The 19525-nt window shown below is 36.4% G+C and overlaps 1 protein-coding gene across 2 annotated transcripts in view; it reads left to right on the top strand.

Moving 5' to 3' along the window:
* Window positions 1-2629: 2629 nt before the first annotated feature.
* Window positions 2630-19525, top strand: part of LOC107676620 (golgin subfamily A member 1) — a 21668-nt gene continuing 4772 nt past the window's right edge. The window contains exons 1-21 of one of the 2 annotated variants that reach the window (XM_016471208.1): window positions 2631-2816; window positions 3427-3715; window positions 5408-5498; window positions 6211-6285; window positions 8140-8270; window positions 8428-8556; window positions 8821-8990; window positions 9229-9340; window positions 9916-10011; window positions 10415-10528; window positions 10615-10710; window positions 13091-13186; window positions 13261-13356; window positions 13618-13770; window positions 13865-13960; window positions 14532-14621; window positions 14737-14839; window positions 16821-16981; window positions 17079-17231; window positions 18566-18625; window positions 18722-18988. In XM_016471208.1, coding sequence (XP_016326694.1) covers window positions 3590-3715; window positions 5408-5498; window positions 6211-6285; window positions 8140-8270; window positions 8428-8556; window positions 8821-8990; window positions 9229-9340; window positions 9916-10011; window positions 10415-10528; window positions 10615-10710; window positions 13091-13186; window positions 13261-13356; window positions 13618-13770; window positions 13865-13960; window positions 14532-14621; window positions 14737-14839; window positions 16821-16981; window positions 17079-17231; window positions 18566-18625; window positions 18722-18988 — 2415 coding nt within the window. In that variant the 5' untranslated portion in view covers window positions 2631-2816; window positions 3427-3589. Of the gene's footprint in view, window positions 2817-3426; window positions 3716-5407; window positions 5499-6210; window positions 6286-8139; window positions 8271-8427; window positions 8557-8820; window positions 8991-9228; window positions 9341-9915; window positions 10012-10414; window positions 10529-10614; window positions 10711-13090; window positions 13187-13260; window positions 13357-13617; window positions 13771-13864; window positions 13961-14531; window positions 14622-14736; window positions 14840-16820; window positions 16982-17078; window positions 17232-18565; window positions 18626-18721; window positions 18989-19525 lie in introns of both variants that reach the window. The other variant, XM_016471209.1, reaches the window with a different exon arrangement.

The following is a 19525-nucleotide window of genomic DNA, read 5'->3' as shown; positions in this document are numbered from 1 at the left end:
GTCACTGGCCAATCAGAATGCAGGACGAGACAACCGCTGTGGTGAGATGTGTGTTTTTTCTCTGCGCTTGACAGACGGTGAGGCGTCTGATTGGTTAAATTCAGGCGCATCGAAACCTCGCTGGCTGGTTCATGCAGTATAATATTTTCACTTTATAGCCTATTGTTGAATCAACCGTGGATAAAAATAAGAAAACACGTTTTAAAATATTTAAGGACTTTCAAAACAACAACATCATACAATGCTACTTCATTCTGTTTCTCTGTGAGCAATTAGTCATGTATTATTGCATCATAGGCGAACTAAAGGTAGTCTAACAGGATTTTTATATGCGCTACACTGAACAACGACTAGTTTAATAATTTTATTCTATTTTATTGTTATTTTTATATAAATAGTTTGAATCTATATGTTGGTGTTTATGTTATTAAAAATAAATAAATTTTTTTTTTTTGTTTTTTTGTTTTTTGTTGCATTTTTTGCATTTATTTGTTTGTTTGTTTATTAATTTGTTGTTTGTGGTGGTATTTGGAGCTCTGGGTTGATTTTCTGCGTAGTATAGGTTATTATCATCAGCAGCACCATCTTCTGGTTGTGCAAAAGAATGAGGAACAATTTTGCAGATTTCCTGTGGTGGGATTGTGATACTATCCTGAGCCATCAATATTAGCAAGACTGTAAAATAGCTTTCAATAACAGAAACCTCTTCAAATTACAGTAATAGTTGCAATTTAATAATTGACTATGCATGTTTTTTTCTTTTGCATAAATGTACTACCCTTCTCAATTTAGCATTTGTGTATAAATACTGAAAATGTTTTGCTCTTTTATTTTAAAGATAATAAATAAATTAGTGAAATGGATTTGCTGCTACATGCAGTATCTAAAACCTGACAGAATGATTGCAATGTAAAAAACATACACAATTAAAAAATAAAAAAAAATTATTGCCAAGATTTTATAGTCCTACAACAGAGCCTCTTTTACGCTTCACCCACATTCCTACTGTTTTGAGACCTCATCAAGGTAAAGGCCAACATCCATATGGACATCTCATGGATGTGTGGACGAGCACCTGGGGCTCAGGGCAGTGAGCTGTGACAACGTACAGGTGGAGACACAGAATAATGATAACCAGAAATTGCTTTTGATATGGGCAATATTTTGATATTCTTCTAAATGTTGTAACAAAGAAAAAAAAAGGTAGATGACAAAACAAAAGGAGGCAGGTGACTACAGTACAGACAATGTAAATATTTATAGAAATAACATTGTTACGGAATGTGTTGTTATAGGCTCATCTATTTGATCCTTTTCTCCCTTTAAATGTTAGAGCAGTGGATGTATATTTAGCACTGACTAAGTTAGCCACATTAATATATAGGTCTTCAAAGTGATTCTCCAAACGAGTTATGAATGTGTAGGAGTGTACTTTTGTCCTTTATCAAAATTACTTTTAATTGCTTTCAGGTTGTGGTTATTATAATAAACCAATTAAAAGAGTCCCAAATGGCATTGCAAATTATGCACAATATTAACAGACATTGCCAAAGGACAGTGCTGTTTCTCAGAATACCGATGTGTAACATGCAGGTCTTGCCAACAAATGACAATATATGATGGCTATGTTGGAGGTGATTACACAACCCATATGAGAATCATCTTAAAGGGCATGTAGGCCTACTCAGTAGGACTGTGCATGGAGGCAACCATAAAGCGATAGTTCACTCAAAAATGAAATGAAAATCCTGTCATCTTTCACTCATCCTCAAGATGTTCCAAACCTGTATGAGTGTCTTTCTTCTGTTGAGCACAACAGAAGATATTTTGAAGAATGTTGGTCACCAAACTGTTCATGGTAGCCATGCACAGACTTTCATAGTAAGGGGAAAATATAATTGAAATTAATGGCTGGGAGGGTGGCTGAGTAAATGACAGAATTTTCTTTTCTTTTTAATTTGTATTTTGTTATGAAGAATGGGAGGTGAACTATCCCTCTAAAATGTCCAAAAAAATTTTTATCAGCCCTTAGAGATTGTCATTTTTTTTTAAATATAAATGTAGAATTATTTTCTTCTTGTTTTTTTTTTTTTAATATTCCCAATTTATAAATTATATTTATTATATTTATTATAACATTATATTTTCATTTTTTAATTGTAATATATTCCTTAGTATAAGAGACATTTCAACCTGAAAATCCATATAGGTGCATTAACTGGCTATTCCAGACATTTTATATTAAAGGTGAGTTTGCATTAATTATTTTACCTACAAATAGTAGCCTATCTATGTATGTAATTACGTAGTGAAAGCTCATGTTCAGATTTATATTTAGTAAGAAACAAAATAGCAAGCTATTATTCAGGAGTTGCTTTTAAGTAGCCAAATTTTTTGCGGGGGAAAAATCCTTCCAACATTAGAATACATGCGAAAGTAAAATCTAATATCCAATCAATAATGATTATTTTAATATCATATAAATGTAAACATATTATTATGACAACATACATTTTAAAAATAGTATGCGTCTAATTTATCAATGCGGTACTAATACTGTGACCATTTGTGAGTATGAACCTGTAGCCACGCCTGCATCCTGTTGTCGCCCAATCAGCGACGAGCACAATCGCCAAGTTGTTCCTGGAACGTCATCAGGAATCTGGTGACTGAAGATTACGTGTGAAGTTAGTAGCCAGGTGCTAGCCGCGACAAAAACAACACACACAGATGTAACGCCTGGAGAGATATTAGCGTTAAACGTGATTTCTGTTACAATGAACCTCAGCTCTGTCAGAGTCTATGGAGTTTTTACGGTAGGTTTACGCTCGTCTGTTTTGTTGGTTTAGTAAAGGAGATGGACGAGAGCTAACATTAGCTAGCTGTGTTTACAATTTTTTTTTCTGTTATTGCTCGGCTCTGGGCTTTTTATCGAGAGCTTTGGGGTGGATGTTGTCATACACTGTCAGCATGTGATGGATGAATGGTTCTGCCATCAAGCTTACGTGTCATAATCAAATCTGACACTTACTACAGTGTAGCATATCAAGCCATGTAAACATTGAGTCTCTTGGCACATTCAGTCTATTCTAAAACATAAAAACGCATAAGAATTTAGGGCGATATTAATATTTAATTTTACAGTATTGTCCATGTCTTGCTTAAAAACAACTCATCTGCTTTAAATAATTCTGAACTTGAGTATCAATAATGTAAGTGTAGTACTATTTTGATATGTCACCTCCACTAACTATATAAACAGGTACAGATGTACACAAGATGTACTAAGCAGTTCACTCTTAGCATGCAGGTTGGCAGCACAGCAAACTCATTTCATTCAGAAAAGTATCTGATGGTTAAAAGCCTTGTTTGATTGGATTTGACCACTAGATGTTAATGTAGTCCTAATGTTGTAATTTTCCACAGAGTCAAGGCAGCAGAGAGTAACACCAGAATGAGATCTGCTTACGCTGTGAATATAAGCCGTTCTGCTTTCCGAGGACCCTGAAGTGTCTCGTTGACAGTTGGGGAGACGTTCAAATCATTGCTTTACACACACACAGCTAAACGCTACATCTACACTACAGAGATGTTCGCAAAGTTGAAGAAGAAGCTGGCGGAGGAGGCCGCCACTGCCCCTCGATCAGGCCGCATCCCTCGCTCCATGAGCAAAGAGTCCATCACTTCTGTGGGCGCAGATTCTGGCGATGACTTTGTGAGTAGATCTTTCTCTGCTTTTGTGTAATTCTCAGTCTCCAGCTTCTTGCGATATCATATCTTCATGCAATATTGAGACCCATAAAGTTGTTGGGTCTGTTTTAAAATGTCTAGCTGGTGATATTACCAGGATATCTCGATCATAGTACGATGTTACTGCTTTCTTCATATTTAATGTATAGCCTACATTTTCAAACGTTAATGTATTGAGTGCTTTTATCTACTACACCAATTATTAGTGCATTTCACTATCATTCAAAAGTTTGGGGTTCGTAAGATTTTTGGCAAGATCAAGGATGCATTTATTTGTTTAAAATACAGTTAATTAAAATAAATGTTTTCTATTTTAATTTAAAATATAATTTATTCCTGTGATGGCGAAGCTAAATATTCAGCATCCACTGTACAGTTTATTCTTGGCTTATTTAGAGTTTGGATTATGGTCAAAAAGTAATAATTTTGTGTTCTATTCCTCTCACGCTTGCACTGAATGGTGGTTAATCTTTTTAAAAAATGTTCTCAAAAATGTTATGAGAATTCACATTCACATCTAGGTATCAGTGAAGTTCCAGCTGACACATTTTGATAAGCAGACATAATAAGTACTTCATTATTTCCTATTACAAAAGCAGAATGGCCCTAATAAATCAGCATAGTAATTATTCATGTTTCAAATGACTGGCATATTTACAGTATCCATTCTAGAGAAAGTTATATGACTGTGTACTGACTGTGTTTGCACAGTGCTGCAGCTGAACAGCCTGGTAGTATGATGAAGTTTATTACTAGAGTGCTGTGCTATGCTGCTTGGGAAACCAGTGAAATCTAGTGAGTGCTAAATAATGTCACATGCTTCGACAAACCAGTGTAACCTGACACTCGTGTCCTCTAGCAATTAATGGCAAACACTCTCAGGGTTAGGTTCAGGTTATCCTAAATAATTAACGCTGTAGGCTTGTTGGAGGATGAGAGCAGTATCGGTAACCGGTCTAAATCAAAGCCACCCTTATATAGTAGATGTTTTACTGAGAGAAGCCAACGGTTTTGGACCCCAACGACAATGTAAATAAAAACGTATAATTCTGCATTTGTGCTGATAAACTTTTTGGTATACTTTTTTAACCAAATAAATAAACATCTCCATTTTGCATTCTGTAGTTCTTATAAAGTATGTGCAATTATATTTCTCTGATATTAGTGTTTTGTGTTTTTCTAATTTATTGGCATTGGTCAATATTGTATATTTAATTGTTCATGCTCATTTCCACAGTTTTTACATTTAGGCTGTCTTTGCTGTCATTTAATGCTCAAAGTGAATATTTACCTCATTGTTAAATAAAATCATAAGATAATTTTTTTTGTACTGTACATCATTTTTGCATCCTAAAACTGTTGATTTTATTTTTAAACTCTTTATTTTTAACTAGTTTTATTTATTTTTTACTTATTAATATTAATTAAATTTTAATATTAGCAATTCTTCTAATATTCTTCTAATCCTATTAGTTATTGGCTATAACACTGGAATAACTAACACTAAAAAAATACTATAAATAATATACAATCAGTATTAAATGATAAATAATACTAATCAGTATTAGCCAGATTTTTAATATTGATGCATTCCTAGTTTTTTTTTCCTATGTTATATTTTAAAATAAATGTCTCCATCTCTGTCATTCACTCTTAGACTTCTGATGGCAGCAGCTCCAGAGATGATGTTTCTTCTCAGATTCAGCGTAGAAATGATCAGATACGAAAGCTGGAGGCCAAACTCTCAGGTATCGCCAACACAATACAGTGATGCTCATGTAAACACAACAAGAGAAAAAGACTGAAAGGAGGAAAAAGATACGAAAGGCCAATGTGACGGCTTTACAAAACGTCAGTGGAAATCAGTGAGAAAAGGAAAAACTAGAGACAGGCTGTTACGTGTACATCCTTCTCACCTGCCACTTTTACGTGCCGAGTCTATTTCAGTCTGTATTTGGACGCCTCTAAACCCTTTACACCTTTTGCCACAGTGGAAATGTATAAAGCACATGACATTTGACAGATTTGCCACAAAACAAGCCAGGAATGAATGCAAATGACTCCACTGTAACGGCCTGGAAAACTCCGCATAAATAATAGATTCCTGGCTCTCGCTATCAGCCTGCCATGGTATGCGATTACATAGCCTGATCTAGAAACTCCTTTAACCCTAAATGAGCAGTACTAGATAAGATGATTGCATAATTGACCTGATCAGGGATGATCTTTTAGTGTAAAGGTCAAAGGTTGGTCATTGTTCAGCCTCACAATCAGTCTGGTTTTCTCATCTCAGAAAATCATTCTGTTTTTCCCTCCCATTTGTTTATCTTCTCAATCATATTTATCCCTTTGTTTTCTCCCCCCTGTTTTGTCCCGTCTCCGTGATCCTCCCCCTCATCCTCCTCTGCTTCCCTCTGGTCGTGTTTTTGTGTGTGTCGGTATCCCATTCCCCAACCCTAGACTACGCTGAGCAGCTTCGGCTAATGCAGAAGACCAAGGAGAAGCTTGAGATTGCATTAGAGAAGTATCAGGATTGTACGTACCGTTCTTTTCGCCTCTTCCTTCTTTTGGCTTTCTCTCCTCTGCTCTGTTTTCCATTCGTTTGTCCAGTGCTTTTACACAAACCTCACACAATTCAGACATACATTTTTATAGACAAACAAGGTTGGCTCTTGATCAGAAAGCAAAAAAATGAAGATAGTTAATTCGTTCATTGTCTTTAAATTGAATGTTTTATCACAGGACTTAATATAAGTTAAGCTTTTTTATAATGTTGATATCATCGAATATTATTTCTCCCCAAATGTTCAAAAAAGATGTTCATCTGGAATGTTCTCACTTCAAAAAGAACAATTTACACTATTATTATTATTATTATTATTATTATTACAGTTTAATTATTATAATTATTTTTGTTACTCTAGCAGTATGTTTTGCTTTTTTTAAATAAATAAATAAATATGTAGATAAAGAGGCGTCTTTATATTATTTAAAAATATCCCACAAATGCTGCTGGTAGAGCTTGACTTGTGTTGAACCCAGAATATTTCTTTAACCTCTTTCTTTAAACTCCCAGGAGTTTTCTACGCCTGGGAAATATGTGTCTGGGGCCATGGCTTCTGAGTTTTAGAGGTGAAATCTATAGAGCAAACACGCTGCTTTAAACAATTTTTGTGAGGGTGACATTGTTTTTTTTTTTTTCTTTGGAAATTGTAAATTGTGCCTGTAGCAACCTAATGTAAGATATTTTGCTAAGAAGTGTTATTAATCTCTAAAAGCTCAGATCCCATTTCTAGACATACCCAAAGTAAAAGGAAAAATAAACTGATTACAGTCAACTAAAAAATACTTGTATATACTAACAATCTGTTTTACAGCTGTACTAACAAGGACAACGAAACTAACAAAGATAGCAAAATGAATATTTTATGTATTGATATGTTAGGGACTTTGTATGTTGGGTCTAACATTACCATCTGTGGTAACACCTAACCAGTAATTTCATGTTACATCTATCTGTTTTAAAGAAATAGTTCACCCAAAAATGAAAATCTGCTGAAAATGTACTCAGGCCATCCAAGATGTAGAAATGTTAGTTTCTTCTTTGGAACAGATTTGGAGAAATGTAGCATTCCGTCACTTGCTCATCAATCCTCTCCAGTGAATAGGTGCCGTCAGAATGAGAGTCCAAATAGCTGATAAATGCAACACAATAATCAACAAGTAATCCACAGAAGAAAATGTGATTATGGACTGGTGTTTTAGCCTGAAGCAATGGTTTAAAGTTAAAACGTCTTAAGGATGGATTTGTTTCTTACAAACTTGCAGTTTTTTGCTTCACAAGATATTGTAGATTATAGTGATGTTTTTATAAACTGTTTGGAATCTCATTCTGACGGCACCCATTCACTGCAGAGGATCCATTGCAAGTGATGTAATGCTCTCCAAATCTATTCTGATGAACTCCTTTACATCTTGCATGGCCTAAAGGTACATACATTTTCAGTAAGTTTTCATTTTTGGGTGAACTATTCCTTTAAGGGTTATAGAAATAAACTTTTATTTATTTTTTTTACTGATTTAATATTTAATGTACTTTAATAAAAATATAAGCTGCACATTTCTGCTTTTAAACCCTCCAAATCTCTTCCCTGCTGAACTGCCAATTCAAGTATATTTAATGTAAACATGTTTGTTGCTACTTTGCACATGCTGGGGAACATATTTAAATTATCATCTCATCTGTGAAAACTAAACATGCAGCATAGATGCAGCCTATAGATATTATGTTGAAAATGATCTGGAATATGTCTTTAAGAAGGAAATCAGAAAGATTAAAGCAGAAACCGGAAAGAATCAATCTTTTGTCTTATTTCTGTGTTCAATCAGCATCCATGCGCAAACTTCAGGACCAGAATGAAGCTTTCCAGACCAACCGAGCCAAGATGGCAGAAGGCATGGCCTTAGCATTAGAGAAGAAGGACCAGGAGTGGATAGAAAAGCTAGCTACTCTGGAGCAGGTAAAGATCCTTTGTAACATATTGGATAAAGATTTTAGGAAGGACTGTCGAGCCTGACTAGTCACTTTCAGTTTAAAAGCATCCGATAAATGTTTATTTCAAACATCAGTGTTAATAACCTGTTTTCTAATTGTTTTGTCTTCTTTCTCTTGAACAGGAGAAGTTGTCACTGGCAGCTCGGCTAGATGAGATGACGGAGCAGAGTTTAAGTCTGTTCCAGAAGAGAGATGACCTGGATGAGCTGGAGGGCTTTCAGCAGCAGGAACTGGCCAAAGTCAAACACATGGTCAGCACAGTGTATTCTTTTATTAGTTCTTTATAGCAAGAGTAGCATTAAAACAGACTTCAAAAAATTACACACGTCACCTTCCTTCACATTCCTGCACTCAACAATATTTTTTACACTGATGCATATCTAAGTTAAAGGAATATCTAATCTAACACCCAGAAGTGTCAGAAAACACAGACTCGTATACACTGCAGAATAGACAAGAAGTTCCATCTTATTCCCAAACTGTTTAAGAGGCCGGATCATACATTTGTCCTGCAGCTGCTGAGGCGAGAGGAACAGCTAAGTCAGCGGGAGAAAGAGCTCAAACTGAGAGGAGAGGAGCTGAACACAGCAAGACTGACCCTGAGCCAAACCCAAGACAAGCTGTATGAGCTGGGAGAGGAACACGAGGAGATGTGCAGGGTCAACTCACAGCTGCAGGCCCAGAGGTGTGTAAAGAAATACAGAAGAACTTGACTTCCATAAAGGAATAGTTCACACCGTGATTCATTCCTACTGCAAAATATCTGGATGGAAATGCTTCAAAGGCTGTTGAGACATTCATTAAATGTTTAACCACTTTGGCTTTGAAGGAATTCTTCTTTCTGAAGAAGTTTCTTTCAGAAAACATAATAATGTCTAAAGGATGAGAATCAAATCTCCAGTTTGTCCACCTGTGTCTTTTAGGGATGAGTTGTTGAGTGAGAGAACAGAGGCTGAGAGGAAGGTTGTGGCTCTGGAGAAGAGAGAGCAGGAGTTACAGCAGCTGATCCAGCAGGTGTCAGAGGACTTCCAGAAGGTGAGCACTTGGCAACCTTCAGCTCATCAGTACAGATGACACTCAGAAGCCAAGAGGGTCACTTTTGAGAACAGAGCCACCCCTCCCTTCAAAGTGTTTTCAGCCCACCTTGCACTTTATCATTTCCTTCTATATGTATGTATGTGTTGTATTTATACATTTATAACAGTGTTATAACATTGCTCATGATTTCTTTAATGGAGAGTTCTTGGCTTGTTTTATTAAACCCAAGTAAGATATTGTTTCCAATATTTCCATGTTATTATTTTTAATTGTTTTGTTGCAATATGTGTGCAATAACATGTTAGGTTTTCTGTGGTTTGCAATTGCAGTTGACTGGAAAATTTGCTATTGTGAAATTCTAGACTAATATCCAAGAAAAAAGCTTAAATTTATAACTTTAGCTCAATCTGTTATATTTAAACATTTAAACCCTTCCTTTCATAAATTGCCCCTGAAGTAACCATACAGTCAAGATCTGTTTAAAGAATATAGAATGTTTTCCGTTTTGCTTGAATTGCATGATAAAAATCATTTCCACATTGTTTCTGTATTGTTTCTTCTCTGTTTTCCAGGCACAAAACAATGCAAAGGCACTAGAGAAATCAATGGAGCAGCTCCAGTCTGAACACAATAAGCTGAAGCTACAGCACGAGCAGCACAAGAACAAGGTCTGATTGACTCGACAAAGAATCCATTGATACTAAAGCCTTCACTCGCATTTGCAAGTGAAAATTGTTGTCTGCTAATGTGCTAAATTATGCAGGCACACACGTGAGTGGCATCTAATCGAAACCTGTAGGCTATATAATTACATCAAAATAAATGCTTCTTACTTATTAGGACCTACAAAATCTAACTATATATGCAAATTGCATTTGTCTGTTTTCTATAGCTTTTCATTTTATATTCAAGTGGTTTTTAAACATTTTGACAATGCATCTTGAGATACTATCACTGCACTGCATCTAGCGGTTTATATTAATTAAATTTAATTAATTTTAACACTCTAAATGCAATACCATTTCATTATCACATTGTTATAACTCTTCATACCTTACTGTGATTGGTCAGGAGGAGGAGAGAGAGCGTCTATTGGCTGATCTGCAGGAGAAGGCCACCTCCTTAGAGAGGAGACTAGATGCGAACCTCTCTCAGGACGAGCACCTACAGGAACTACTCAAGGAGGTCAGAGGACACTCACATATACCGCTTATCGTCTTACTGCAGTTTCAGTCATCTAATATCTGAATGCTGTGTTTGTGTGTGTGTAGAAGTTTTCATTACAGCAGAGGTTAGAGGAGGCCAGAGGAGAGTTACTGGAGGAGAGAACAAATCACACCACTGCGGTCAGTTCACTGGAGGCCCAGGTAAACCCCAGCATCTAAGCTCGTGCTGCTCTACATAATGTTTTTACAATTGTGATTTCCAGGAAGTCATGAAAATAAATGAAATGTTTAAAAATATATATATTTTTATAGTCAAATATGGAAAATGTAAAAGTATTTTGTTGACACGCTGCAATCATGTACCATGTATGCAAAAATACAGCAAAAATAGTAATATTGTGAAATATTCTATTGTAAAATAACTGTTTTATATTTAATTATATATTTGTGACCCTGGAGCACAAAACCAGTCTTAAGTCGCTGGGGTATATTTGTAGCAATAGCCAAAAATGCTTTGTATGGGTCAAAATTATTGATTTTTCTTTTATGCCACAAATCATTAGGACATTAAGTAAAGATCATGTTCCATAAAGATATTTTGTAAATTTCCTACTGTAAATATATCAAAACATTGCTAAGAACTTCATTTGGACAACTTTAAAGGTGATTTTTCTCAATATTTTGATTTCAGGTTCCAGATATTCAAATAGTTGTATCTCGGCCAAATATTCTATCATCATATCGATGTCCTATCATAACAAACCATCAATGGAAAGCTTATTTATTCAACTTTGAGATGGTGTGTAAATCTCAATTTCCAAAAATTGACCCTTATGACTGGTTTTGTGGTCCAGGGTCACATTTTAGAATGTAATTTATTCCTGTGATGCAAGGCTGATTTGGCACTTTTGATCAATTTAATGTGTCCTTACTCAAAAGTATTAATTCTTAAAAAAAAATAATAATAATAATACTGAACCCAAACTTTTCAATTGTAGTGTAAAATGTATTTAAATAATGTTCTAAAGGCATTTTAAAAAATACAAAATTTAATCATGAATCAAATCAGATTTCATTGTGAATTGAGACTGATTTAACTGAATTTGCAAAAACCCTTTTGAATTGAATTGAAAAATTTAAAGGGGTCATATGATGCGATTTCAATTTTTCCTTTCTCTTTGGAGTGTTACAAGCTCTTGGTGCATAAAGAAGATCTGTAAAGTTACAAAGACTAAAGTCTCAAATCCAAAGAGATATTCTTTATAAAAGTTAAGAGTCAACCACGCCTACCTAAAACGGCTTGTTCTAACACGCCCCCACGTCTACGTCACGATGTGGGAAGATTTGCATAATGCCCGCCCAAATGATCACGCAAAGAAAGAAGGCGTAACTTTTATTCTCGCTGTAGTATTGTTGTTGCTGCCGCCGGCCGCCATGTTGTGAAGCCGCTGTGTGTTTCGTTGTGAAAGCGAAACTACTTTGTTTGGCCTTCCAAAAGAGGATGATAACCGCTTCGTCATGCCTGAAGCTGATCCATGCTGGTCGCTGAGGAAATTCATCAACTTGGCGCTGTAGATCGCCGGATCGGCTTTCACCGTGGACGAAGCGGAGTCCAGCCCGGGGTCGTCACATGTGGTTGCCGCAAGCCCGCCGGCCGCGCCGTTCTCAAGTCCTCCGGCCATTCCTCACTCAAGCCTGCCGTGTGTGACACTGTGTGCTTCGTTGTGAAAGCGAAACTACTTTGTTTTGCATTCCAAAAGAGGACACGACTAGAAATCAGTGGTTAAGTTGTATTTACAACACTGTTCCAGAACAGTTCAACCCAAATATTCCGATGTGTCCAGCACATTTTATGGAGGACTGTTTCCTGATCCTGGTAGAGTAGACTACAATGCCGGCTGTTCTGACTCACAGACTGTAAGTACGTTTTCATATTTAAAGGATTTGCCACTGATGATTCAAACGCGAGTTTTGAGCAGTGTAGAGTAGCGCTTGTTGTTTGCCATTTCTCCGATCACAAATGCAGACATGGTTTTATGTTTACGCGATGCAACGCAACGCGTAAAAAGACACTGTATAAGTTATTATAATCCGTAATTATGTCCCCACTGGATGCAACAAATGCCTAGTCTCGTAGCTCCGGCCGGACAGGGCATCATCACAATATGGTAAGGGGCGTAACATTTCCGTCACACGCTTGAGGTATTCGGCCAATCACAGCGCACTGGATAGCTGGCCAATCACAGCACACCTCGCTTTTCAGACCGATGAGCTTTGTAAAAATCGACACGTTTCAGAAAGGCGGGGCATAGAGGAGAAACAATAATGTACAGTATGTGGAAAATAATGTTTTTGAACCTTAAACCGCATAAACACATTGCATTACACCAAATACACAACATAATGTTCTTTTTAGCAACATCATATGACCCTTTTAATCTTATCGTTTTGAAATATTCACACCCCTAATACTGCACTCTGCTCTACTATACTGAGTTATAAACTATGTTGTTCTTTACACCTTTTGTACTGTAATAACTTTAATTGAATGACAAAATTTCTGTTTCTCATTTGTTTCCAGATCTCTCGGCAGAACGCCAACATCACAGATCTGCAGACTCTGGTCAAGCACAAAGACGATTCGTCCAAAGCTTACAGAGAGAGGACAGACACACAGGTGAGTTAACCCACAGTTAACCCACACGTCACGTGACTGGCTGAATGATCTAAATGATGTGTGTGTTGTGTCAGATATCAGATCTGGAGCAGAGGCTGGCTGACTGCAATGAGACGATGAAGAGTCTGCAACAGCAACTTGAAGACAGTGAAACGCATGCAGAAAAGCTGGTGCGTGCTGTCGGTCGAAGTCACCAAACGTCTCAATAGCTGCCTCGGTTTGGGTTTGTCACAGACAGTTTTTGCTGAAATGTCGCCCCCTTCTGTCAGATATCAGTCATACCTACTGGGACGCTAGCATTAGACGAGGAAAATAACTTATGGGGTTTAGAGTTATTAAACAGGTGGTTTTTAGGAAACTCGGCTCTAAACTCTGGTTAACTCCTTTTAGTTTTGCCTTAGGGTGTTGACCTCTAACCTTTGGTCCCACAGCAGGCAGAGTGGGCAGAGGAGAGAGAGAGACTACTGCAGCAGGTCTCGACACAGAGACAGAGAGGCTTGGAGAAAACAGCCAGGCTGGAGGAGGAACTTCTTGCACTACAGAGAGAGAGAGAAACAGAGGCAAGCAAGCATCAGGACAACCTGGTGTGTGAAACATCACTGGTCTTTCTTTAATTATTATTCAGTTAACATAGGAACGTTATTAAAAGTTATCTGATGCTTGTCTCTTTTTCTCAAGCGGTTACTGGAGGAGGAAAAAGCCTCACTGTTGAAGAGCAAAGCTGAGGTGGACAGCATTGTAGAGAGACTGACAGCAGAACTAGAGCAGTCCAGAGTGAGAATCATCTGCCACTACTGATTCACTTCACAGATTCACTGTGACATACACTACCATTCAAAAGATTGGGGTTGATAAGATTTATGTTCACCAAGGCAGCATTTATTTAATCAAAAATAATGTATTATTATGAAATATAATTACAGTTTAAAATAAGTGTTTTCTATTTTTATAAATGTAATTTAATTTAAAGTAGAATCTTTCAAAAAATGTATAGTTACATGATCCTTCAGAAATCATTCTAATATGCTGAGTTGTGCTGCTTAATACAGCATTTATTTGAAATATAAATATTTTAAAATAAGTTTTTACTCTCACTTTTGAACAATTTAATATGTCCTTGCTTAATAATTATATAATATAAAATATCCGTAAAAGTATTAATTTCTTTAGAACAAATTCTAACTGACCCCAAACATATGAAAGGTGTAGTGTAAGTTAAAAACAAAAGAAAGTTAAAGTAATATTATAAAACAGTCAAGCAAAATCCCTACTGGTTGATCATCCGAGCTTGAGTTATGTTGCTGACCATTATGACATTTATGTGACACATTTGTCGATGTTACAGGCGGAGTTGATCAGCAGACAGACGGTAAGCGTTGAAATTGCCAAAGCTCTGGAGGAAACCAGAAAACAGAGAGAAGAACTCCAACAACAGGTTAATTCACTGGCTTATTGGCTTATCAAACATGCATCCATTTTTCACATGAATTTTTCACTCGTAAAGCCATTTACCTGTGTTAGGAAATTTAGGTTTTGCTTGACTTTGATAGGTCAGCAAAATGGCAGAGTCTCTTGAAAAGGCGGAAAATGAAGCGAGTCGTCTTTCTCAGAATTTAGGAGCAAAGGAGGAAGAACTAAACATGCTGAAGGAAGGTGAGGGACCAGTTGTGTTTTGGTAGCCCCTGTCCACCCCTCAGAACCCTTAAAGGTGGGGTATGTATTTTTTCAAAAACGTTTTAGAAAACTGAGTCGGGCCGAGTACCTAAGCAAACTTGTAGCCAATCAGCAGTAAGGGGCGTGTCTACTCATGATGCGGAGGAGAGAGCGCTCAGTGCACAGGACAGACATTAGCCGAGCCGAGCGACGACAGAAAATAGAGATGGAGGATAAAAAACAAAAGAGGAAAACGTCTGCGGAACAAAATAAGGCTTTACGATAAGGCAAGAAGTAAGATCCGTGTAAATATCGGATCAGCTTTCGAGCGCTGGAGAGAACTCAAGGAGAGGAAGGCCTGCGATCGGACGCAGAGGTTGCTTTGTTTCTTCTTGATATGTGAGTAGCACCTTGTCTACACCGGACGCGACAGTTACCGCGCCGCAACAGCTAAAGTCTGTCTACACTGGACGCGATAAAGTGACCACTGAAAATCATTTGAAATTTGTGTCAATACATCATAAATAGAACGCAGCAGCAGTTTTCTGTTGGGGATTTGTCGTGTCGTGCCGTGTGTGGGTGTAACATTGGTTTTGCTTTGTTTCACAGAACTAATCGTTGCCTGGGTTGCGTGCGTATGTGTGGGGTGGAGCTATCAAAATAGGGGAGAGACTCTTTTGGGGTAGGGGCGTGTTTGTTTTGGTGATTTGAAATATCAACACTGGCTACCAGAAGTCACTTACCCCACCTTTAAGAACTGGTTCAAACCAGGGCTATTATAGTTAAAGTTTACAGGGTTAAGCCCCGTTTACACCAAGAACTCTAACTATAAAGATAACTATATTAGCGTCCACACCAGCGGACAATATCGTCTGTTTATTCTAAGTGCAAGCTCGTCTGTCGCTTTAAATTCTCGAGCTCGTTATAGCAGGATGGATTCTGATTGGGTGTCAATGTTTTTATCATTCATCAACTGGAAAAATCGTTCTGAAAGCGATTCCAATGATATCGTTTATCTGTGCCTTTATTGTTATAGTTGTGGTGTGTACTCTGCTATTCTTTAATATTGAGAACGATTTTTAGAACTATATCTTTATCGTTATCTTTATGGTTATCGTCCTTGGTGTAAACGGGCCTTTATACTATTTCATCTATGTTGCTAAGGCAACATGACTTATTTTAATTTAGTTTAACTTGATGTACTAAAATAACTAAAATGAAAACTGAATATATAAAAATAAAAAACACTAAAAATGACAAAAACATGTAACAAAATTGCTAAAACTTTGAAATTATAATGAAAATGGAAAATATAAAAATAAAAACTGACTCAAAATGCAAAAAAAAAAAAAAATACATAATTGTATCTCAATATCAATGGTTCAAACCCTTAGTAACCTTTATTTAAAAAACAATACTGTTTTGGTTACACATTTTATTGTTGTTTTAGATTTTAAATATACTTCAATGTTTAAATTTTTTTTCATGTGTAATTTTTGAATCATTGAATAATTGTCTTTTATTGCAAAAAAACAAAAAGATATCTTAACATGGTTTTATATTACCAGCCAAATCATATTTTTTTAAATAACATTTCTGATAATGATACAAAGATTCTCAAACCTTAAGAGAACACAAAACAGTTCATTTCATTTTATTTGGACATGTCCAAAAGTAGTTTTTCAGTGAGTAAGTTGGATTTAGTAACTGTTTTGACTTATTCATTTGATTCAGTGAAAGATTTGTTAAAATGATTTAATTTTATAAGCTGTGAGTCTTGAGCAGTGTATTAAAAAACCTACTTAGGAACTTCACTTCTTTGATAAATGGACTACAGTAATGATTTTTTTTAGTTCTGCCTGCAAAGACAATACAACAGACAGATGTGTTAGGCACTGTAGATTAAATCCAGTGATGCAAAAAACCTTCTGTGCTTCATAATGGTTGCAGTAAAAAGCTTCTGTTTCTTATTGTGTGTCAGAGCTGCAGGCGGCCCGTAGCAGTCTGTCTTCTCTCCAGGCTGAGTGCGAGTCTCGTCGTTTAGAGGCTGAGGAGCGAGAGAGAGAACACAACTCTCAGCTGACGTCACTACAGCAGGAAATCCTCACAAAAACACAACTCCTCTCTACTTACCAGTCACGGGTCAGTGTGCACTTCATCTCAGCTGCCTGTTGCTGTTAGATACATTGTCTTACCTATTTGATGTTTTTGTATTGGCATATTTCATTGTGTGTAACAGGTGTCTGATCTTGAGGGTGAGCTGTTGAGTTTAACAGCACAGTCACATGATGAGTGTGATGGTGAGCAGAATGGGACGGTTACTGTAAGTGATCTTGACCAGTTACAAAATGTCAATAAAGACCTGGAGCAACAGCTAGCCGAAAAGAGCAAGGTGTGCCAAACACAGAATTTTCTGTTATTCATGAGACAACGCTTCCCTGCCAAACACAGAATTTTCTGTTATTCATGAGACAACGCTTCCCTGACAAACACGGAATTTTCTGGGTTTCTGTGTTTTCACTGTTATACAGTCGGGGGCGCTATTACACATCTCCTGAATGAGTCTAGAAAGTGCCGATCAAAAACACAGACCAGGAAGACGCAGAAACGAGCGTATGCATATGAAAAATAATGCGATCATCAACAGTAACCGCATATAAATGAAAACTGCCTAATGTTCACTGGATTGAGTGAAATGTCAATCCAGAAAGTGGTAAAGGCCTGTGCAAGCTTTGGGAATACTGATGGAAGCCATCTACTGCGTCTTTGCTTTGATAATATTACTGAATATGATCCAGATGTAGTATTTGATAAAAATGCGATTTTCTCAGCTTTTTGCTCAACATACTTTTTTTATGAAACCTACCTATGTTCAAGTGTTGATTAAAAAAAAACAATGCTTGAAGCTAGAATAAAACAGATTTTTTATTTTTTTTAAGTAGAGTCTGGTCTTTATTTTGATGTATTGCATGTTCAGATATTCATACAACAAAATATTCTGGGGGCCATCAAATTTTAGTGAAATTCAGCAAAAACGCTGGTGGTGGCTGGCAACTTTTTTCAAAAACGCTGGTGGGGAAAGAGTTAAAGAAGAGCAGAGATTTTAAAATTATGAACTTGAATTTAAATGTAAGAACATAATTAAATGGAGAACATATTTTTATATATACTCTTATAACTTCAGTTTTTACTTATTTTACTTTTATAATTATAGAGAACATATTTTACAAGAATAAATTTTCAAATAATTGCATCAATCATTTGTATGGAGAAGGTTTTTATGGGCTTTAAAATCCAATAAGAATGTGACAAAAATTGTTTTCTTAATAAATGTGTCTAGTTTTATTTTGCACTATTCATTTGTGCGTATTATTGTACATTTTAAATTTTACAAATAAAATTATACATTTTTAACAAAAACTTTCATTACAAATGTAACAGTATTTTCTGCAAAAAAAATTGCTAACAACCAATCCTGCACTTGATGTTAAAAAAAAAACATTATTTACAAATTTTTTCAAGTCACCCTACATTATTTGAATTATAATGTGAAAACTGTATATTCTGTTGCACCTGACATTATGGAAGTAAATATGTTTAAGAAGTAGAACATTTAGTATAAGAGTAGATTGCTTTGAATATTAAAAATTTATATTTTTAAAATACAGATATATTGTATATACAAATAAATGTATTGTATTGTATTTATTTATTTATTTTTGTCAGACAATAAAGCAGCTACAGCAGAGGCTTGCAGAACTGAAGAGGACATTACAGAAAGAGCTGGTGAGTGTGTTTATTCAGAAGCATTATGTCAGTGTATGCAACACAGTCCACGTCAGCTGTCAGTAAACATTTCCTCGCAATGTGTTTATGCAACAGAAACTGAAGCCAGATCCTGACTCTGAGACAAAGGAGAGACTCCAGGAAAGCAGGCAGGAGAAATCAACCGATAAGACGATCTCAGAGACACCGATGCCCGCCACAGCTCCAACCCCAGCTTCAGGACTCCCTCAAACTTCAGGCCTGCCTCCCATCACCTCCAACACCACAGTCACCAACAGTTCAGACCTCACCGACACAAGAGAGATCAACTTTGAGTACCTCAAACACGTGGTGCTGAAGTTCATGTCATCCAGAGAGGCAGAGGTGAGGGCTCGATCGGTATCTGACCGGTTTGTTACAGCGGACTGATGTGATTAGTGTTTCTTGCTAACGTGTCACTATTACTGCTGTTCATTCTTGGAGTTAGGGATTAGAACAAACTCCTAAAAATAAGTAACCTTCAGTTTGTAACCTGGCAGACGATTAAGTGACAAAGTAAAAACATATACCACAGTTCAAAAGCTTGGGGTCAGTTTTTTTTTTTTTTTCCTCAAAGAAATAAAAAGGAATAGTTCACCCAGAAATTAAAATGTACTCATTCTTGGGCCATCCAAGATGTAGACGATTTTTTTTTTTTTTTTTTTCAGCTGCAGTGAATGGGTGCCGTCAGAATGAGAGTCCAAACAGCTGATAAATCATCATAATCATTAAGTAAATATGATTTATAGACTGGTATTTTGGCCAGAAGCGATGGTTTACAGTTAAATCACCTTAATGATGGATCTGTTTCTTACAAACCAGCAGCTTTTCCAGGGTTATATGTTTACTTTTCTTTTTAGAAGCGCCTAATTTTAGAATGCT

This window comes from Sinocyclocheilus anshuiensis, unplaced genomic scaffold (genome assembly GCF_001515605.1).
Source record: "Sinocyclocheilus anshuiensis isolate Anshui unplaced genomic scaffold, SAMN03320099.WGS_v1.1 scaffold296, whole genome shotgun sequence".
Lineage (NCBI taxonomy): Eukaryota > Metazoa > Chordata > Actinopteri > Cypriniformes > Cyprinidae > Sinocyclocheilus > Sinocyclocheilus anshuiensis.
This window is presented reverse-complemented; position numbering and strand designations above follow the sequence as displayed.